We start from the raw sequence: 23,000 nt of genomic DNA on the forward strand, positions 1-23,000 counted from the left end.
GGAAAGGCTGGAGGAGTTTGGCTCCTTCAGCCCCGAGAAGAGACAACTGAGAGGGGAGCTCATCAATGTGTACAAGTTTATACATATCTATATAGTGTACACAAGGGGGAGAGCGCCAAGAGGATGTAGCCAGGCTCTACTCAGTAGTGCTGAGGAAAAGGACAAGAAGCAACAGGCAGAAACTGATGCATAGAAAATTCTACCTGAACATGACCAAGAACAAGTTTGCTGTGTAGGTGACTGAGTACAGGAGCAGATTGTCCAGAGACATTGTGGAGTCTCCATGAATGAAGATACTCCGAAATTGCCTAGACACAATCCTGTGCCATATGCTCTAGGATGACCCTGCTTGAGCAGGGGAGCTTGGACCAGATGACTCACTTGCAACCTGGCCCATTCTGGGAACTGTGGGGTCTCCACAACCCCAGCCTTTGATGCAGACAGCTCCTTCCCAGAGGACGCATTGGAGGGATCTCACTGGTGATACCCTGGGCAGAACCTAGAAGGACTGCAATGGTGGAGCTGCTGGCACTGAGGGTCAGCACGTGTCCCACTGCTAGGGCAGTGCCCTGCTCTGGATGCTTCTCTCCAGCCCCGTCCGTGAAGGACTGCCATGGTTCCTGCCCTGCTGCTCGAGTGGGAACTGCCATACCCTGTCCCCAGTGCCCACTGCTGACCGTGCTCTGTGCTTCCCCTCACGCCCCGGGTCCCGCTGTTTCCATACTCGACACCTACACACCACAGCTTCGGCCTCTCAAGGGCACAGCCCTCGAGCAAAGCCGGGCCCCGGGGCGGCTTTTGGCCCGTTCCTCACGCGCCGCCCGCGGGGGCGGCTGCTGGAGGGGGCCGGTGTCCGTGGGGATCAACCGGCGGAGAGCCCTGGGCTTCGGGTGACTTCTGAGGGCGGCGGTGGGGGAACGGCCTTCCCGGCCGGTCTCGCCCAGGAAGGGAACGAGGGGCCACACCCGCGGTGCCGGGACAGCGGCCGCTGGTGCAGGACGCGGCTCCGTGCCCGGGTATCAGGCGAGAGGCGTCAGGGAGTGGCGGCCATGGCTGATACGCTGTCTCCGACCGCAGCCTTCGGGCAGCACGTCCCGGCCGCGCCCGCCCTCCAGCACCTGGCGGATCTACAACCCCGGCCGCCGAGCTCGGGAGGCGCCGCCGGGGACTCCCCGCGGGCCGGGGCGGGGCGGGTCTCTCCCGGCGCTAAGATGGCGGCCAAGGCCTCGCACTCGCACGTGAAGCTGGAGGCGGAGATGGAGCGGTGCCGGGCGGAGGGGCACTGGGGGCGGCTCCGCCACCTCGCACAGCAGCTGCTGCCGCCGCGGCCCCCGCGCAAGACGAAGGCGGCGAGGGGCGCGCAGGACGCGGGTAAGCGGCGGCGGGGGGCGGGCGGGGCGGCCGCCGGTACCGACCCGCCCGGGAGCGGGGCGGCGGCGGGGCCGGCTGCTCGCTCCCTGCCGCCGCCGGTGTCGGCAGCCCCGCGCCGGTGGGCTGGCGTGGGCGGGAGCTGCGGCCGCCTCGGCTTGCGGGGCGTCGTTTGCCGTTCCGTGCCGGCGTCCCGGCTCCGCAGCGCTCGGGCAGGAGGGATGCCTGGGAGAGGCGGCGGGGTCAGGCAGCGGCGCTCGGAAGGATCGCTCTGCGCTTCCTTTCGGTGTCAGCGCTGCCGAGCCCGCGGGGCAGCGAGGGGCGCAGGTGGCGGCTGCCGGTTCCGAGCCCACCCCGGGTGCCGCCGGCCCGTTTGGGCTGCGGGCGGGTCGCCCCCGCTTGGAAAGGTTCAAATCAGCTTCTCGATACGTGCTATGCTGGTTCCCTCTTGCCCCTGCCCAGCGCTGTTCTTGGGTGGGTGCCCTTGTGTTACCTCTTTCTGTTTCCGAGGGTCACTGCTTTACTGGAAGGCTTTCACGTGTAAAGCAGGTTTCGTAAATAGCAAGTATATTAGTATTTCCCCCCTGTTACAACAAACTGATTTGCTGCCTTTTTTTTTTTTTAATGAAATCTTTTGTAACGAGGGAGGCAGCTTAACTCAGTCTGAGGTGAGCAAGTAAGTTGTGAGCAGGAGCTGAGTCTACCCGCGGTAGTGGTACAAAGGTTTTGCCACCGAAGTCAGAAGAGCTGCTTCTGGGAATAAACCCCTTCTTTAGGGGATTGTGATCAGAATATGGCCCTAGCGTTGAAGTTTTTTGGCGTGCCCTAAACTTCACAATGGGAACCATGATAGGAGAGATGCTGGTAGTTTAATACATGTTTATTTTTGAGGCTTTCCTAGTGTTTACATGATACAGGTTGAACCCTGTGCTGAGAATCATACGGCCAACCTTTGAACTTTAGTCAGGTTTCAGCTGTGTTTTCCCAGGTGCAGAGATCACCATGAGCTTTGGGGGCATTAGTAGTTGAAGAGTTCACAGTAGTTTCTTCCCTTGTAATTAAGAGGTATAACAGCAGTATGATTGCTGTAAAAACATGATTTGTTAATTTGCTGCCATGTCATCATAACTTGGTAGTTATGAGTGTAATGCCTTGTTACTGCTACAGAACTTCTTTCAGCAGGTTTTGTGCTTTTAGAAATGATTGTGTGCTTGGATGGGATTTTTTTTAACAGTAGTATTTGCTTTGTGAGGTTGTGTATATTTATTTCTTAATTGTCTATGTTCTTACCTAATTCCTTAAGTTTGATTAAGGGATTAATGACTACCTGAAAGCACTTTAGTGTGTAGAAATGACTGCATGCAAGTTTGGGGGGGGGAATATACTTGAACTCTTACACTTCTCATTTTATGTACCCGTACTTTGTGTAGTTGCAGACCTGCAAACAAGCAGGAAGAGCTATGATTATAATTTGATATGTAGCTGAACACTTAGGCCACAACAACGAAAAAAATCTAAACCACCATACAGTTATTATATGGTGTATAGGTAGAAAGTGGGCATAAGGTGTCTCCTGGACTGAAAATACAGAAATGGATACACTACTGTGTTCCTCTCATTCTCAAACTTCAGCCTTTGAAACATGGAATATATATGAAATGTAGGGCTGGGCTTTTGGGTATTCAAAGATTTCCTTACCTAGCTTGACCCACTAGTCTGCTGATGGAGGTGCTGTTGTTGTGAATGAAGGAACTGCAGAAATGGGCCTGTCATGTAAGAACTCTGAATACTCTGGCAGATTAAACTTTTTTTTTAGCATGATTGCCACATTTCATGATGCTTCATGCTGTATCCATTGCTGCTACCTGTGTTTGAGTGTACACTTCTGTGGAACTGTGAACAGGGATGGATTTTAATGTAGAAAGAGTTTTATGTGGCATTTTAATTACAGCAGGGGGTCAGTCCTTGTGTGTCTTTAGTAATGGACATGTAGAATCTGTATAATTTATATTTTAATTTTTTTTTTCTGTATGCTTTCAGGAAAATTGTTGAAGTTTTTGATGCAGTTACTGCTATCACTTCTCTGTAGTCTAAAGCATTCATATCATGCTAGTACCTTTGTAAATAAAAAGCATCCTTTGAAATGTTTGCAGACTTTTTGTTTTTGCACTTTTGAAAGTGAGTTATGTGATGAAAATTCTTAACTGTTATATTAGTGACAATGTAAGAAGGAATGGTGCTGCCAAAATTAAGGGATTAAGGAGGGACAATCTTCGAGTTACAACAGTGTTGTTTCATTTTTCTATACAAAATGTACTGTTTCCACTAGATAAAAGTTAATGGAACTTTTTTTTTGTGTACACGTTCTTCCTTATCCCCTCATTTGAGTTTATCGTCTGTCTCCAAGGTGTGTTGTTTTGTTTTTGTAATTCTGTTTATCATCAGTATAGCAGTAAGCAATGTTTCTTGTTGGTTGGTTGCTTTCAGAGGACCATGGGAGTTTGCTGCTTGCAGAGGCTCTGCTGGAGGAATGCTTGAAAGAGAATTTTGCCAAACTGAAGGACTCCATTCCACTGTCAGAGAAGAGTGAGCCCAAACTGGGTGAAGCTAAACAGTATCTGACCAATATCTTAAGCAGAGGGAAACTAAGAGTAAGTGGGCTCTATCATCCTAATTCCTGCCAGTTCCTGGATACTTCTTTGCTGTGATTATTAGTCTGATACAAGGTGTGGGTGTTGCCTGCTCGTGTCAGTGGATATACAGTGCTGTATTGTAGGTGATACTGAGAGACTGGTAATTCCTCTAGGCAGGGTTTTATGGTGTGAGACTTGCTTTTCCATATGCAAAGAAATTATGTGCTACAAGGGCATATCCTCTTTATTTATTTTTTTTTTTAATTGGAAGGAAGCAGGATAAATACTTAGAATTGCTTTCGAGTGGTGGGGTGTGGGCACATAAGGGTGCTGTCAGGCCAGCACAGTAGAGTGACCTCCTGCTGCTCCAGATCTGAGGGAGTTTTGCACAACTGGTAGCTCCTGATTGGAGAAAAATGTGCTACAAGCTGCTGTCAGGATCTTAGGGTTGTGTTGGGAGGACTATAGCCTTGCACTGCCTTTGGTATCTATTAGAGAAGTAATGCCTTTATTTTGTTTTATGATCTGGGTGTGTGGCCAGTAGCTGCTTGTCGGACTCAGTTGCAGAGCTTCAGGAGGGTTTTAAAACTCTGCTTTGATGGCTGCTGCATTGGTGTCCTTTGACACACAGTTGCATAACTGTGTTTAGATGTAAGTGAATTACACCAGTCTGCTCCAGACTCCTATTACTTCTGGTCCTGAAATTGCCAGGCTAGGTTAGTTAAGTTGGAAATGCATATTATACTTTCACCATGTTAATTTCCAATGAGCAAGGTCAGCCTACTTAGAGCATAAAATGGAGAGAGTAAGGAAGGGGGGGGAATCTGTCCAACCCTCTTTATAGTTTAACCCCATTAACAGTCACAACTACTGAATTCTTCCGTTTCCTTGTGTTTAGTTTGGCTGCATGAATTGGCATTACTGTTTCTTAGCTAGTGGTGACTTAGCTACTGATGCAGTATTGACCCTGTATTGATTGCATGTATTTAAAACATGGGTATGAAGGCTTAGGAACCTTTTCATGCTTTCCAGAGTGTCTGAAAAGATGTGTTTTACTGAGGTTCTGTAATATTTGTTTTAAATCCTTAAACAAAATGAGTCTGAGAAATAGCAGGTGTGCCTTCTGTTTTTTCACAGTTGCATGAAAATTCTTTGACAACTAAAGAAAATTTGAGACTTTTCTCACTCTTTAATTAAATATACAGAGGAGAGGGGAGCTTACTTGTCTAAAAAGTGATGTTTACTGTCTAGTTCAAATGCAGGGGTTTTTCTTAGTGTGTGTAGGTAATTGTGACAGTGCCAGCCTTTTATCTGCTCTTTGTGGCTGGTGAATCGATAGAGCAGGTCAGCTGAGACCAAAGAGTTGGCTTACAAACTGTATTTCAAATCTGAGCTCCAAAGTGGTTGCCTGACCTTCATTGGCTACTGCTGTCATGAGGTTAACCTTTGCAATTGTGAGAGGAAAGCATTCTGAACCTGCCTAATTTGCTGTAGAACTTCATTATTCCTGTCTGGTGTTTCACCCTGTGAACACTTTTTCTCTCTCTGCTCCATTTCAGCCGAAGTACATGACAGAAGCTATGCTGATCCTAGGAAAGCTGCATTATGTGGAGGGATGCTACAGAGATGCCATCAGCATGTATGCAAAAGCAGGAATTGATGACCTTTCAACCAAAGAGGAACCTCTGTACATGCTGCGTTTGATAACTGAAGCCTTTGTTATTAAAGGTAAAGGACCATGTGTGTATATTTGCAATATGCTGGTTTTAGGTTGTAGCTATTTCTCCAAGTGGTTTGGTTGGAGCAGGATTGGGGCAAAGATGTATGCTGTAGAAGATCCTACATGGTATGGTCTGTGTAGTTTCAAACTTGAAGGCATTATGGAGTCTTAGTCCATGGTTTTTAAACTTGGCTGGCTTGTAAAGAAAAGCTTGAAATTGGAAATCTTGTGGTAACTCTTGGCTGTAAGTCAGCGATGTACTTGAGCTTGTGTGTCCATTTTGGGAAAATCTAAATCAAGAATCAAGCTCTTGGCTGGATTGGGGCTTATGCTTTGAGTTAGAAAGAATTCATCTACTTGTACATATCAGTGATTTCTGTGAATTAAACAACAACGATGTCTCCAAGTTTTAAACTTTGGACTAACAGCGTATGTGCTTTCAAAGCAGGTAGTGTATTTTTGCAATGCATGTCACACAGTATCAGATTTTATGTACAAACAGGAATCTCTCCTCCCCCTTGTAACTCTGTAGACATTGCACTGTTTGAGAGATTCTAATTAAAACTACCTCTGTGGGTAGTGAAATTGCATTTCCTTTTTGAGTGGGGGAAAGACCCTTGTCAGTTTTTGACTTGGGGGGAGAAAAAGATCAGTAATCTTCTCCTTCATTTGCTTTCGGTTCCTTTATAAATGTTGCTCAAGTACTGCTACCTATCTACTGCTTTCTACTCTTTTCAGCATGTCCACCAGCTAATTAGGTGAATGAGAACTCTGATGATCAGATACCTTCAACTGGTATGTAAAAGAGTGAAACCAAATCTACCCAAAATACTGTTTGACTGGGCTGCTAGTATTACTGATAATAATTTGAGTCATTCTGCTTTTTTTGAAACCCTGTTTGTGCTGCTTTGCTTGCTTTGATTTTTGTTTCCTGTGGTACTGATCAAATCTGCTTCATTAATGAGCTTCTGTGGAGCAGGACTAATTTACTTGTGCCTCACACTGACACTTGCATGGCTCAGAGGTGGTTGCCAGTGCATTCTCAGCAGTGTATTTGAGAGCAACTCCTGGTGCACTCCAGAGTCTGAAGGAGATGCACTGTCCTTACTGGGAACCAGGTATGACCCTTGGTGAGGTGTGAGTGTAGTAATGATGTGTGTGTGGAAACTGATGGAATAACCCTGTTGTTATAAGAGCCCTTGTGTTGTGTTGACTGCTAACTTACATATGGAGATGTTGGAGGCGTTTGCCTTAGAGTGTCAGGCAATGTTTTGGTTTCTTTCCCCGTGTGGTTTAACATGGAATGTAAATACTGTGTTGCCCTGTAAATCATATGGAGTCTCTGTCATTGCAGAGAAACCTCTGTGCTGTTATGGTTCCACAGTCTTTATACTCCATGATGATTATTTTCATATTAGCTGAGATATCAAGAGTGTAGTAAATCACTCAGTATTCTACCAAAGTTGGTGGTATAAAGCAGTCCAGCAGAGTGGAGCTTGTCCATCTGAGTTTGGAGAGGGCGCTCGCTGCTAGGATCACTGTTCCCTCATGCCATGTTCCCTCAGCCACTCTTGTGTTAGCACTTTGTGCAGGTGGCTATGGCAATAGCAGTGTAGATGTAAATTTTCATTTTATAACGTGTGTCCAGGCTGTTTCTGCAGGGCAAGTAACAATATGGAGTTGAATTATTTAAAATGTATTGATACTTTAGGCCATAGATTTATCTTATTCCCCTTTTTAATTTGCTATCTCTCCAGAAATTGTGTTCATTCATACTATATTACTGCCTGTGGTTGAACTTCTGGTTGTTTATGCAATTTGAAGCCTTGAATGTTGCTCGTAGTAAAATTTTTGCAGGGGCCATTTAGGCAAATATCCAGAAAAGCCACAGTCCTGTCTATTTCAAGGCAGAAGTTAGGTTCCTCAGTCAATTTCTTGCTCACATTTTCAGAAATGGGAGAAAGCTGTTCGTTTAATAGAATACCCCTGTTCATCTAGCATTAGTTAAAAGCAGCAGAACTTTGTATCACCTCATATTGTGAAATTGAAACTGCCTCAGTTTTGTGTAGGTAATACTGCTGAGTAATGCCTGTATGCAGAATGGCAGCATAGGGTCTCAAGCACTCAGGATTAGGCTGGAAAGGTCATGGAACAAAGAACAGTCAGATAAAAGGCTTATTTTTTAAATGTTGACACCTGTCCTTTTAATGTTGGCAATTAACAAAAATGTAGCAAGGAACGTGGGATACAGTGGGAGGAGTTGCACAGATAAAACCAGTTGTAGAAATCCAGCAAAAACAATTTTCCTTCCTTAGAGCACCTGTTAACCTTTGCAACACTGAAGGTGGATGTTGAACTAAATCTCTGGAGGTCCAAAGCAGGTAGTGGGTTCATATTATGGTAAGAGGCAGTATGGATTTGTACCCTTATGTTTGGATTGAAGAAGTTGAGCAGGGAAAAGAATTCTTGCTTGCCTTCTCACTAAACTTCCACACAAGGTGAGTTTCAAGAAGTAAATTTTGAAGTTCTTCATCAGTATGAGGGGTTGAGCAATTGACAAGTCACAGGAGAAATGGGAGAGAGGAAGATTCTCCAGTGTCTCATCTGACTGCTGCTTCCTGTTCTGTTTCTAAATCCCTGCATTGTGAGGAGACAAGTTTTGTGGGTGCTGTGAGTGGAGCTTTGACAATTGTTTGATTTTTCATTATGACTAATTTTAACCTCTCTGGTTAGTTAATAGGTGGTTGGTTTGTACTTGTCCTTCCTCCCCATCCTTCATGAAGTCAGTCCTTCCTTAAAATTTTACTTCTGCTCAGTTCATATTACTGCTGGTAATCTCTGATGCAAGTAGCTCTGTTGTTGCATAAAACAGTATTGAGTAAGCAAACTTTGCTTCTAATTCAGTTGGGATATACTGTGGCTTTGTTACCTGATGGTGTCCATTTGAAACAGCAAGCAAAAAAGACTTCAGAACAAACTGTAGCTGTTAGAGCCCACTGGTTTCCCTCTGTTTGTGCTTGATGCAGAAACTCTGCAGATATCTCTTTGAAAGGAGTAAACCTTCCTGGTGCTAGGTTAGGCTACTACCTGACCCTTCCAGAGCACTGTGTAGCTCTAGCCAGGGCTTCAGCATACCTGAGCTCCAAGAAGGAAGCTTCTGTGATGTGGCAATGTTTGCTGTGCTGCTGAGAGCAGGAGAGCTGCTTTACCTGAGGCCAGCCTGGGTGGTGAAGTCAGGCAGGGCTCATGTGTTGTGTGGGTCCTGTTTTGTACTGACTGAGAGGGGCTTTAGCTTATGCTCAGGGATGTGTCAGAGCTGCTGCAGTTAGCCCTGTGCTGTCAGGCCAGGCACTGGACTTGTTCCACCTGAGTGGGGTAGCCTGGAGATGGCTACCTGTCTGTATTTGTGCAGCAATGCCATAGGATTGCACAGGCTATCTAGTTTCTAAATGGATTTCTAGGGAGTTAAAGCTTTAAAAGTCCCACTGCCTGTTTTTCTCCTTTTCTCCCAGTCCATCCTGTAATTTTTGTAACTTAGTAATTTTTTGTGTTATTATTGGCCATTTGGCATCTCAGGGTGGGTTTAATTTGTGCAGGTTCAGTCTGAACTCTCTGTAGAGTCAGAAGTTGGCTGTTCTGGGGTGATTCATCACATCTGACACAGTTGATGTGAATGGTGGTGTACATAGAGCCTCTTCTCTGGTGACTGTGAGAGAAGACTGCAGACCAAATTGAGATTTATTCCTTGTAATTTTGTTTCTAAGTGGTTTTGTTCTTGAGTTTTTGGGTTTTTTTAAGTTCAGAAAAGACATCCATTTTATCAAAAGGCTGCAATGTGAGCTTGGTCTTTTTTTAGATCTTCGGAAAGGTGTGGAAGAGAACAAGGTGATAATGTGCCTGTAAGAAACCTTGGTGTAGTCTGCATTTTATTGTAACAAATCCAACCACAAGCCGTATCTAGGAGGAAATGAGACTCTGCTAGTGGTTCAGAGCTATCTGTATTTTATCCTTGGACCCATTTTAGTCATTTAAGCATGCTTAAGATCTGTGGTGTGACACATTTGAGAAAGCAAAGATAAAATCTTGAAACAAACATTGCTGGATTGAGCCACTGAGCTTTAGAGCTCTGCTAAGATCTGTGAGTGATATTTTCAAAGTAAAACCTCAAAGCTACCACGTAGGGGTTTTTCCTGAGTTTGATAATGATAAACAGACTGGAACCTGCTTCCAGCATCCTGAGTTCAGCACATCTTGTTTTGGATTATTTTGTTTTTGTTTGGTCTTAGAACAAATTGCTGAGCTTATGTGTGTTCCTGTTTCTCTTGTGGTTGTATCTTTTAAGAATTCAGTGGTAATGAGGTCTGTATACTTTGAATTATATTGTTCTGCTTTCTGCCCATGTGAAATGATTGTCTTGGGTTTCCAATACTGGAAGTGGATTGTGGTTGTTTGGAGATTCTGGTGGTGTTCTGAAAGGAGAATGGTGATATCACACAGAGATAAACAAAAAACCTGACCTTTTACTCAGCAGGTTTGAAAACTATTTGCTTGGTTTTAATCATGTTTTTAAATTGACCAAGTGAAGCCTCAAAAATTCAATAAACTGTTTTAAACTTCTTAGTCATTCTTCTCTTAATTAGTTTCTCATTTTGTTGGCTTGTACTACTGTTGAAAACAGTAGGTTTGCATACAGCAAATGCAAGCTTGATATTAAAGTTGTTCATTCTAGCTAATCAGAGGATGTATCACGCACTTGTTTATATGCTTAATTGGAGTCTTTCATTTTGACATTTGCTTGTGTGTCATCCATTTTTCTAGTACAGTTTTCTACATGATGAATAATTTCCTAGGTGAGATTTGTATTCAGTTGCTAATTTTCAATTTGAAAATGAGAATAAAATGTAGAGTTAAAGACAGCTTTATTGCAAAGCTATGTTCTGGTAAATCTACTTTTCCCTCCTCTCTAAAGAATTTGGTTAATATTTTCAGTTCACTAAATGAATTTATTTAACTCAGTGTTTCTGATAAGCTGATAAATTTCTTGTCATGTGTGCATTTTCAAAAATTCATAGATTAAAATGGGAAAAATAAACTTTCCTGTTTGGTTTTATTTCATTCATTTTTGGTTTATTGAACTAAATAATTTAGAGAATTGAAAGGAGGAAGGTAAGGTTTGTGGGTTTGGCATTTTTTTTAATTTTGTTGGTTTGGTTTTTTTGTTTGTTTTGGTTCGGTTTTTTTGTGCTCTTCACAAGAGAATACCTCTGTTTTAAAGACTATTCCAGTACTCCATCAAACTCTTACTTCAGATCCTAAGCTACTAACTTTTCTAGTTCAGTTCTTTACTAAATGCTGCCAGTCCTATGATGCAAGGATTTATTCCTCTCAAGTAACATAATTGGGTTATTGTGTGTTATCCTCTTAACTTATGTAGCCTTACTTTTAATTAGAATTTCCTGTTAGCTTCTCTGGAATGAGATTTTGTCTACTTAGTTTTTGGTCAGTGAGATCATAGTATCAAAACTATGGAGGGTCCTAGAATACAGACTGTGTAGAATGATTTTGAGTACCAGTAGTTTGAACAATTTCAAGTGTAGATCAATTGAGTTTAGAAACATCATATAGTTTTGTACGGTCATAATTTAATTCATAAGCTTATTTTGAAGGTGAGTTTACACTTCTAACTTCTTTTTTGCCAGAAGCATTTTTAATTCAGGCAATGTTTTATAAACCTCTTAATGGAGTATATAGTATATGTACTTTCTGAGTCTGTCCCTCATTTCAGAGCACTTTTCAGGATGTCTTCTTTTTGCAGACAGTGTTTGGAATACTGTTCCACTTCTTGTATGCCAAAAACCCCCTCCCAGTGGTTATACATAATCTTGTGCTTGAGATTTTTACTACAGGATAATTTTTAAGAGCTTTTGAAGTTCCCTAGGAAAAATTCACTGTAATGCCTAAAAAGAGATGGTGTGTGTGTATATCTTACAATGTAGGAAGAAAATACCTTGTCTAGTCCACTGAGTCAAGCGCAGAAAATGGATTAATGGAAGGTTGAAGACATTCTTTCCATGTTCAACTAAGTAGTTTGCGTTATATTCTCTAGGCATTAATGGAGAAAAGTAAAAGGATGTTGCAATTGCCCATGTCAAGATAAAGATGATCCATTTCTGTATTGTTGTTTAGGAGCCACATGGCTACAAGGAAAGTACTCAAATCTGAGAGTGGTAAAAGCAGAGGGAACTCAGATCTTCACCTCCTTGCAGCACAGCTGGCCCCACCCTCCCCAGAAGCTGAGTTTTCATCCTGCCTGCATTGCTGTTCCTGTCTGACCTGAGGGCAGTGTGCTATGATGGACCCATTTAGCAGAAATGGGCAGCAGGGTGTAAGGTACAGGGGAAAAATCCTGAGACTGAATTTCCTCCCTGTCTCTGCCCATTAATTTCAGTGTCAATTATCGTGCTGCTTAGGACTGGTGACATTATGCCATAGGCTTGTACTTGGAGGTCTAAATCGTCTATAAATGGGATTTAATAATCCCATTTAAACCAGAAGGGTTGTTACCTTGGTGTGTTCTGACTTCTCAGGGGTCCCAATCCACTACTGCCTGGAACCTGCCCACCTTGGAAGTGATGATGCTGACTGAGGCACTTGAGTTCATTGAAGTGTTGGGAAAGGTACCTAGAACCTTCCTAAAGACAGCACCACTGTTTTTCATTGGTTTTAGGGAAGCTTGTTGATCATGAAGAGCCAGCAATATACTGGGCACAAAGCTGAGATGGGAAGAGCATATTCACCTGGGTGATAGTTCAGGGGAATGTTACCTAAAACTTTGATTTCACTTTTTCATACACAGATGTAGCTTTTCAGTGATAATGGGCTTCATGAGGATGATGAACACTTGCCAGCATGCAACTGTTGACCTACATGCTCCTTTTAAGATGATATCTTTGCTTGCTGTTCTCTCTGTTACTTTACTGCTGTTTCCTCTACTAGCAGCTCCTTGGTGAGGTTACTGTTGTCAGTAATTTCAGCTGCTGATGTGACTAAGTAGAACTTAGTGGGACACAGTAGAAGAGTAGAATTTGTGTTGGGTTTTTTTGTTTTGGGGCAGGTTTTTTGGCGGGGTTTTTTTGTGTGTTTGTGTATGTTTTTGGTTTTTTTTTTTTTTTTTTTTTTGCCTTTTTTTTTGTTTTTTGTATGTGTTGTTTTGTTTGTTTTTGTTGTTTTTTTAAAGGGTGGGGCAGGGCATGAATTCCTTTGTTGGAATCCTCTCATGACTACAAAAGGTTGAGATTCATCTCTCTGAGAACTGAGATCTGTGGGAGATGGGTTCCTTTAAACAGAACCTAAATAATAAAATTAGTTTCTTTGCCTGGCCATTAGAAAAACAGAGTCCCAGCCAAAAGGATGTATGATACAATAGGACATTATAATTTAAATAAGACATTTTGTTGGCAGAACTTGTTTTTACTTTTGCTTGGCAAAAGATGCATCTTTTAAATGTTAATCCACGTCAGAGGGGGAGAGAGAGACTTTTTTCTATACCTGGTATGCACCTCAAAGTGCTGGCTTTCACAATTCTGACAGCAAGACAGGAAGCATGCTGTTAACTCATGCTGGCATCACAGTAGCTGTCTGATAGGCAAAACCCCACTCTGTAGATGTTGATGTCTTGATAAAAGGACCTAGTGTTAGTATGCTTTATTTGGGGTTTCAGAAAACCATTTTTAAGAGTCTGGAGTTGCCCTTACATTGTCACAGTGCCTTTGAACCTATTGAGTGTTGGTGAATTGTGTGCCTTTGTGCCACTGCTTTCCTGCTTGGATGTGAAAGAGTTGCCAAGCCCAGCCTTGGTGTTCTTGGGGCACTTAGGCTTTTCTAAGCCTTTGATGGACAAAGGCTTTTCCTTTGTGCTCCATGAGCTTTTTTCTGCTGTTGGTTCTGATGGTTTACTGTTCCAGAAGTAGTTTGCACCTCTAGCACAGAGGAGTTAGATGCAGGCCACTAAATGCAGATTACTGAAATTTGGGAAGTGACAAAAGGGAATAACTTCTGGTTCCTTTTGTTAATGTGACTTGGTTTCTACAGTGGTAAAGTTTAGTTATTCTACTCCCTTCCCCACACACAGTTGAAGATGGTGATTGCACACATGCATAAAACCTTCTCCACCTTCTGCACTATGGCTTAGTTCTCTAAAGGTGTGGGGTTAGCAGCATCAGGAGGTGGAAGAGTATTTGCCCATGCTTTTCTGAGGAAATGGAACAATGTTTATGGGCTTAAATGAAACAACATGCTACACTTACTTTCACTAGAAGAGAACAAAGACAAACATACTCACAGATGGCCTAAGCTAGAGGTAGCTTTCAGATGGCTGTGTTGTGTAGCATGGGATGTGTCCAGTGGCTGTTGGAAGATTTCCATGTGATGGTTTGCCCTGGAGTAAGCTTCAAATGCCTCTGTCTTTCAAGTGACTGGGCAACAAGCCTGTTAGTCTTTGCAGGCTCTGTCCAGAATTGTGTTGAGTGCTCGATACAAATCAGCATAGTAAAATATGAATTACCCTTCCTTTCTCTCCCTTCTGCTCCCCAAATTCACATAGAATCATTTAGATTGGAAAAGACCTGTAAGATCATGAAGTGCAACCATTAACCCAGTGCTGCCAAATCCAGTAATAAACCATGTCCCTAAGCACTACATCTACACATCTTTGAAATACCTCCAAAGATGGTGACTCCTGGGCAGCCTGTTGCAGTGCCCGACTGCTCTTTCAGTGAATAAATTTTTCCTGATAGCCAATTGAGACCTGTCGTGGTGCAACTTGAGGCCATTTTCTCTTGTCCTGTTACTTGGTGTGTACTTGTAGAAGAGATTGACCTCCACCTTGCTATACCCTCCTTTCAGGTAATTGTAGAGAGACACCTTTTCCCTAGCCTAAGCACCCCCAGCTCCCTCAGCTGCTCCTCGTAGCACTTGTACTCCAGACCCTTCACCCACGCTGTTGCCCTTCTCTGGACATGCTCCAGCACCTCAGGGTCTTTCTTGTAGTGAGGTGCCAAAAAAATTGAAAACAGGATTCTAGGGCTAGTCTGATTCAGTGACTCTGCAGCTAGAAGAGAACTTTCTTGCTGGTGATGTTGCTTAACTGTAGTGCAGGTGAACTCAAGCTGAATAAATTCCAGTGCTTAATCATCAGTACCATCTCCTCTCCCCTGTGCCCCTTCAACTTAGCTTTTTTTCTCTTCTGCTTCTTCCTGTTGTAGTTAGACCAGGGTAAAACAAGAGTAATTTCTGCAGTATGCCATGACAATTTATAGATGTGGATGGTGCTGGCAAAGCCTTTAAATGTGGGGCTGTAAGAGATTGCTGATCACCCCTGTGTTTGCTGTGCCTCAGAGCATTGCTCTGTAGATGTATCTTGATGTCACAGAATGGAGGCAGCCTCTTCTACCTGGACAATCAGTATGTTATAGCAGTGGTCCCCAAAGTGGTGCTTGTGCCCCAGGGGTTGAGCAAGATAATTCTACTGTGGTGCAGAAGAAAAGTATTATAGCTTATATTAATTTTTTTTCTTAAAAAATCCACCAGCAAAAAAAAAAAAAAAGGCATCTCACATTGAAATAGATCTTTAGTATTTTATTGAAAGTGGTTCCCTGACTTAGTCTGTATGGCCGAGGGTCTTGAGTCATGTAGAGCCTGCAAAAGTGTCTTACAAAACAGTGTGTTTCACACTGCAGAAGGGCTTCCTCACCATTTAATTCACTTACAATGTTGCAGCTCACTTGTGCCTACTTAAGTGGATTTATGTAGTATATTGTCTAGTTTTAATTAAACTAACCCTAATTAAATAGACATGTAGCTTAAAGATTCTCTTAAAAACCTGTGGATTTAAGGTAATACTAGAAAAAGGAGCACAAGTGAATGGTAAGAATGTCAGAGCTTACATTAATAGCACGAGCTCTTCAATCAGATAAAAGCATTGGATTGGATCTAATCAATGAAGTCTAATGACACTCAATTAAGTACTTTCATTTTTAGAAGCCTCTCTTGAGCTTTCTTATGTAAAAGCAAAATATGAAGAAAGTATACCATTGGGGAGACACTTGTTCTTCTTACTGTGGAAAAATGGCTGAAATAATGTGAAAAAACCTATATGGCACCAAACTAAAATGCTTTCCTTTGAAAGAGACACAGAAGACATTGCCAAAGACTTGGAAAAAATAGGTATTAGAAGAAATTGGGCAGTGTGGGAGGCTTGGTATGTAGTAGCAAGGAAGTATAAATGTTTCTAACATATCTCACCTAAAGGAAGTTGCCACATTCTGGTTCAGTAATGAAATACATTAAGAGCTGCTTAGGAGCACAGTTTGGTCCAGAAATGCACAAAGTGCTGTAGGATGGTGTGAGTGAGGTTGACTTTATAAACACAAGCCTCAAATAGAATCTAGTTTGTAATGAGATGGGGAATGACCATGAAAATCTGTACATACTGCAACTCATTGGTTATTTCATGGCAAAATGGTTAAAATACCTGTCAAACTTAAAGGTGAATTGCTGCCTTTTTGCTTTTTCAAAAAGTCAAGTGTTCTGAATTTGCAGGGCTTTTCTCTGCTGACAGGTAGCTGTCAGTAGAATGTTTTCTAGAAGGCATTTTTGAAAAAATAAACAAATATATAATATATAGTTTGTGAAGCAATGTCTTTATATAGCTATATGCGTATATTGAGTATGCATGCTCAATATATGATTTTTTTTTTCTTAATATGGTCAAGGAATTTTGGAGACCACTGTATTATAGGCTAAAGCAAGGATTAAAAGCCATGCCATGGAGGTTAAGAACAGCCAGCTGAGCAGGTCTGGATATGCTCCAAAGAATTAGTGTCAGTGGATTAAAGTTGCTGATTTCTGTATGCATAGGGTATGTGGTGTGATGCAGAGCCTGTGCAGTATTGACTGGGGGCAGGGCACTGAGATTGCGTCTCAGGGGAGTGCTTGCTGCCTTCTGCCTTCATAGCCACTTGATCAAAAAGCTGTCCTAATTTTAGCAATAAACTTGAGCTGTAATTACAAGTCTAACCTGATAGAGTTCTTGCTTTGAAAATAATTGGAGTAACATTGTTAGCATTGGTTTATTGCATCTCGTAGGAAAGTGGGAGAAGGAGGTCTTGAGTTCTGCATTGAGCAGCCTTTACAGGTTGCTTAAAGTTTAAGCTTCATTCCCAGCTTATAGTTAGGTCTTCAGATAATTGTACATGGGGTTACTGGAATTTTCTGCCTTTTTACCCCTGAGACTTTTACATGAAAGATATTTCAAGATTGTAACAGTTTGCCAGAAATGTACAATAATCCTGAACAATAGGAAGCATCAAAGAAGTATGCAGCTTTCTTGAACAGCAAAACTGGTCTCTTTGTCCCCACCTTTCATGGGCTGCAGTATGAATCAATGTGTTCAAAATCAAGGGCTTCTAGGCCTTTCTTCCCCGTCTTCTATTTCCACTGCAAATAAGTCCTGCTGAAAAAAAATCATGGTTTAGTTGCTGGGGAGAAAAGTGTCTAGACTAGGTTGTGAATTATTTAAACTGCTGTGGATTGTGGCAGAAATAATGCATGGTGCTGGGTCTTGCCTATGTCTAACTAATCCCAACTGCTGCTTCTTGGGGTTTGGGCTATTTTGCTTTCCAGCACTCTGTAATGGAATAGGTTAGGTGGGGACTGTGCTCTTAAGTTCAGACCTTAGCTGGCAGGGCAAACTGGTAGTAATACCATCTTTAGAGTGGTGTGGTTGTGCTTTTGAATTTTGTCTCTGAAAAGTGTTTGGTATTCTGATGAATGTTGATTAGTCAGCATGCACATGGATATGTTTGAAGTCTTAAAAATAGTCTTGTTTCAATGCTAATTAATTTCCTAGAGCCACATTTGTGAACTAGCCTGAAGGCCATGTGGTAGAAGTGAAGTGCATCCTTTGCTTGGGGACAGTGACCCAGAATGACCTGGCATTCTCCAGGATGGGAGTGTGCACACAACCAGTTTCCTTGCTGTTGCCATGCAATACCATCATGCATTGCTTACCTCCTGTGCAGACAGATGACTTACCTTCCTGTGCAGAGAGTAAAACTATTGCATGCACTTATCTCAGCATCACACCTGTCTTCTGGCCAGGCTGGCCTGTCTGTGTGGCCCAGGAGCACAGACAGTGGAACCTTGCTCTGCAGGCTGGGGCTGCTGCTGTTGGCAGCGCTGTAAGTTCCACACTAAGATGTCTTTTGCTTCTGCTGTCCATAGGTGTGTTCAACACATAGCACTGGGATGCAACATATGAGTTTGGGTTCATGCTCTTCATGCTGTTGCTTTTCTTTGATCTCTTCTTCAGCTTGCAAGGCAGCTCTGATGCTCCTGGGCCATGGGATTTTAGCAGCTGCAGGCTAGCACTGTTGGTGAAAGTGATGACCCCGAATTCTTGCACCTCTTCCCTGGCTGTCTAAATTCATCCAAGTATAGAAAGCTTGAAGTCTGTAAAAAGGAAAGGATTGGTACATTGTTCTTACTTGGAAGGAGGAGTGCTGCTGTTTGGTGAGCTACTTTATGAACCATAGAAATGTAAAGCCACTGTAGTCTCCTCCCTGGTCCAGTGCAGTCTCTGTCTGTGCACTGAGGTTTTCGAGACCAAGCTGGGTAACACCCTGAGCTGGCCCTTCTTTGTGTAGCAAGTCAGACCATGTACCTTCAAGGATTCCTTCTAACATGACTTTTCATCCCATTTATGTTGCTGAGACTCTGATATCACATGTCCATGTGCACATAGATGTTCCAGTTCTGGTAATATCATCACCTCAGAGCATTGGAGCTATAGGATATCAATGTCTTCCCTTAGCCAGGCATGACTGAGATGAAAGTGGAAATACACCTTCATAAAATTTCCCCTTTCAGATTTCCATATATGAGAGCAGTGCATTTCAACTCAAGGAAGAGATTACTTACAAACCTTATGGATTTGAGTTTTTTCTTCCATAAATGCAGTTGGGGGCAGGGAAGAAGGGGCAAAGATTATAGAAAGGTGAAGAACCAGAGATGAATCATTGGGAGAACTAGAGGAGGTGAATGGAAGCTTTACCTTTATGCAGGAGAGAAAAGCAGCATTTTTATACATAGAAAGTTACTTCCTCTGAAGTGGGTAGAATTTGTTATTTTAAAGAATGATAATCTGGAAACAGATCTCAAAATCTTGAGCCTGGGCCATACTCTATTAGAAAACTGTCTGCACTGCATGATAAACTACTACAGTATATAGATATGTATCTATTTAAATTTGGGCACCTGATTCATAAAAGAAAAATCTTAGGATAGATAAGCTTTAAGTTGGTATTCTCTTGCCACAGCTGATTATGAAAAATACCTGAGTCCCTTTACCTTAACCAGCTAACAAGAAAGCATGTTGCCTTATGATTTGCTTGGAAGCTAATTCTGTCTTGGCAATAGCTCTACTTTTCTTGCTAACCCCAGTGTGGAAGTAACATGCACTTTAGTGACTTTGACACATTGTGGAAGCTGAGTTGAATTTAAATTGTGTGTTGTGCTGCAGAGTCTTTTCTGTGTTGGTAACTGGAGGATGGACAAGAGGATGGAATTTGTGCTCTTTGTGCTGGTGGGCTTGTCAAGTCTTACCCAACTGCATCCTGAGCAAATCTTTTTGTTGGGGCTTTGTACTGTGGGAACTGAATTGGTGGCTGCAAGAGTAGGGAACTTATGTTGTTTTTCTTCTGTTCTTCCCCTTGTATACTGGATTTGCAGTCTGCTTGCTCTAATTTTTCTTTTCATTGCATTTCTGTGGTAGGGAATAATAGCCCTGTTTGGATTCTGTAGAAGATTTTGTACTTGAATGACATGAGGTCGGTGCATACAGTGACAGAGAGAGAACCATGACTAATGTCACATCATGTGGGTTGTTTTCCCCCCTAGCCCTTTACAAGTAGTGCAGTGTAGCATAGTATCTGTTTTAACACACTGTGTGTTGCTGGATACTTAGTGTGGCAAGAATCCTTCTGGAGATGTTCCTTCCCCTGTCTCTGACCAGCCCCAGCTCTGTTTTTCTGCCTTGCATGGATGGGCATGTTTGTTGTCAGTACCTGATGCTGGCAGAGGCTGCTTGCTTTCCTCCCCCATGTCAGAGCTCAGAGGTAGTAACTCCTTGCAGTGGGCTGTAGCATGTATGGAAATGGCTTTTTACCAACCTCTTCTATCTGTGTGACATCTCCCACAATAAACACCCCCAAACAGACTATGTTAGGATAGCTCTTGCAGTTTGATTAAATGCTGCTTGTATATGAATGTCAGTGGATTGTACTGGATTTTTTTTGCAGGGCCTTCAACCCTACTTTGCACTTAAGGGAAATGGCTCTGAAATGCAGACTTCTTAAAATTTATTTTCACTTAAGGGAAATGACTAGAAATTCAGAGGTAGATAAAACTGAGACAGGTATAAGAAGAATATTTGTAGGTTATTTGTTCTGACTGTAGTGCTGGATACTTTTGGTTTGTTCTTTTCCTGTAGAGAGAGTTAATGAGCATTTTTTTCCTTCACTCATTACGAAGTTACAGGGTTGGAGAATGGAACCATTAAAATAATAGGAAAACAACCCATAATATAAAGACAGAGACTTCATAGATGAACTAGAGACAAAATCTGTTATGTCTGGATGCTGTACAAGGTGTTTTCTGGAAGGAAGAAGAAAACACAGATTGGGCATTAGTTAAAAGCAGCAAAATGATTGTCATCCCCATCCCACACACCCTGTCAGTCTGAAATCAATTCAGTCCTCCTGTTCTACTCTGGTCTGTATTTTCAGAGGTGAAAGGTATGAACGTGTGTTCCTTCAAGATACAGATCTTTGAGGAAGCACACTGTGTACTTGTGACTTGGGAGAGGACAGAAGGAGTGGGGAGCCACCTCCTGAGCTTGAACCAGGGAGGCCTTTTCCCAACCCACTGAACTAACTGCTTATGTCTGGCTCAAATGTAAGGCATGAGATAGGGAAACTCCTCGTGGAGTAACCAAGGGGACAGAACAAATGTTGAACATTAGAAGTAAACAAAGCTAAGACTGCCTAGGAACCTCAGGCTCCTCCAGCAGGAGCACCCAGACTGTATCATACATCATGGGGAAGCCTGGCTGCCCATTCTGCCTCACAGCAGGTTGTTGCCAAGACTCCTGGAATGAGCAGACTGAGGTGCTGTGCCTCTCAAACTGTGAAAGTCCAGGAAAGCATGGCTGGTGCCTGTGGTGGGTCCTCCCAAATCCCTTGCTACATGCTGCAGCAGTTGAAATGACTTCATTGGATAGCTGTCTGGACAGCTGAATTCTTTTCTTCTTTTGTTACCTCTGTGGATCTGTGTCAGGAACAGTAGAATTTTGTATTGCATCTTACATGTTTGTCATTGTTATTAGAGAATGCTGTTATATAAAAAATCAATTAGAAAGCATCTGCTGAACTTTTTGCAACATGTGTTGGGCTATGAGGTGTCGGTGCAGTTGTGGTTGGTGAAGATCCAAGTTTTCAAGCAGTGGTGTCTTGTAGAGATCCAGTGTGGCATAAGAACCTGTACCAATCAGAGTAAAACAGGGATATGGATGTGTAGCCCATCCAATTAGGTTTAAGAGTATAAAGGATGTCGTAGTATGATGCCAGACAAGAGTCTGATAGTAGAAATTTTTATTGTAGGGACCAGTAGCTGTGCATCTTCAATTAGCATACTCTGTGTTTATTGGTGGTGTTGGATAATGATACAAGAAAGAAGTTCAGTAGTACAAAACCCAGGGTTTTTTCCTTTCTTTGGAAAGGGAATGATCTTGTGGTTAAGAGTCTCTTGTGCCTTGCCAAGAGCTTGCTGTGTGTCCATGAGCAATCTGCATGTGCTCAGATTTTCCAAGAGAGGGCTCAGAATTTCCAACTTTGTTTCTGTATAATTTTCCAGTTAGGAATTTTTTGTTTGTTTTTTCCCCTCAACACTGCTGCTTATTAAAAGCTTCACTTGAAGTAGCAGATGCCTAGAAATGATCAAATTCAGTGCATACTGGCACTGAATTGAAGCACCCAAGATCTGTAGCTGTCTCTGAAAATATAGGCATTAATTTCTCTGTTTGCTGATTCCTGCCAGAGGGATTGTGTATCCTGCCTTTATAAGTGTTTGAAAGGCATGGTAGGAGTGTGCAGTGGTACTGTGTGTTAGAGCAGCATGACAAAGATGCCTTGCATGTGTAGGAATTGTATTTTCATGGGGGTAGTGTCCTGAAAGTCATCAAATCAAGAGGAAAACCACATGTGGAAAAGCCTTTCTGTCAGCTGGTAAATTAAGAATAGTATGGCCATACTGCTGTTGGTAGGCTTCAGTTAAAGATGATGTTGCCATTTTGCAGGTTTGTCACTGGAGCGCTCAACCAACTCAATTGCCTCACGTGCTCGACTGTGTGAAAGGGAGGAGGAAGTCATGGCTTGTTTTGAGAGAGCCTGTGTTATTGCCCAGGTATACTTGCAGGAGCTTGAGAAGGTAAGAAGAAATGTGCTTAGTGTATGGCCTGGGTGAAATTTCTAGTGGTTTCTCAGCAAAAATGAAAAAATGGAGAAATGTCAAGTGATCATAGCAAGGAGTCTGAGAACAAATTGGAAGAAGTGAGGTGTCTCAGTAAAATCATTTGCAAAACAGCAGTTTAGCTGGTCTCTACCTATTTCTTCTGAGAATGATGTCTGGAAATAAGTTCTGCCTGGGGTAAAGCACCAAATACTTTGAGATGCACAAGTTGCATCTCAAGTTTAGCCTTACTAAAGAGGAACTATGAACTTTGCATGGCAGGTGCTGGTGTGAAGGAACTCAAGGCATTTTACATCCCTGCTGTATAAATTATGCACAGCAGTGGCTATTGAGATCCCTAATGAGCTGAAAGAAACCTTTTTGGGTCAGCCATAGCAGTTTAATTACCAGTGCTTCACCTTCTCGAAGTGAACCTTGAGGAATCCAGATCATTAGAACCTAGGTCCTCCATCCCTGGAAGTAGTCAGTGCCAGGCTGGGTGGGGCTTGGAGCTGCCAGGTATAGTGGAAGGTGTCCCTGCCCATGGACAGGGACATGGGTAGGGAGGTTGAAGCTAGATGATCTTTTAAGGTCCCTTCCAAACCAAACCATTCTGTGATTAGTAGCAAGCAGCTGCTTAGCCACTGGTTGGTAGGATGGACACTGGGAGCCTTCCACTGAGCCATGCAGATAATAGGTGCTGCTGATTTGCTGGG

The 23,000-nt window shown here is 42.8% G+C and overlaps 1 protein-coding gene across 3 annotated transcripts in view; it reads left to right on the forward strand.

The window, feature by feature from the left end:
• Positions 1-1,211: 1,211 nt before the first annotated feature.
• The window catches only part of TTC7A (tetratricopeptide repeat domain 7A), a 168,371-nt gene continuing 146,582 nt past the window's right edge, over positions 1,212-23,000 (forward strand). For 2 of the 3 annotated variants that reach the window (XM_059469396.1, XM_059469397.1), the window contains exons 1-4: positions 1,212-1,371; positions 3,856-4,019; positions 5,561-5,729; positions 22,133-22,263. In XM_059469396.1, the coding sequence (XP_059325379.1) occupies positions 1,212-1,371; positions 3,856-4,019; positions 5,561-5,729; positions 22,133-22,263 (624 nt within the window). Of the gene's footprint in view, positions 1,372-3,855; positions 4,020-5,560; positions 5,730-6,459; positions 6,517-22,132; positions 22,264-23,000 lie in introns of those variants that run through there. The other variant, XM_059469398.1, reaches the window with a different exon arrangement.

The sequence above is a fragment of the Ammospiza nelsoni genome, chromosome 3, assembly GCF_027579445.1.
Source record: "Ammospiza nelsoni isolate bAmmNel1 chromosome 3, bAmmNel1.pri, whole genome shotgun sequence".
Lineage (NCBI taxonomy): Eukaryota > Metazoa > Chordata > Aves > Passeriformes > Passerellidae > Ammospiza > Ammospiza nelsoni.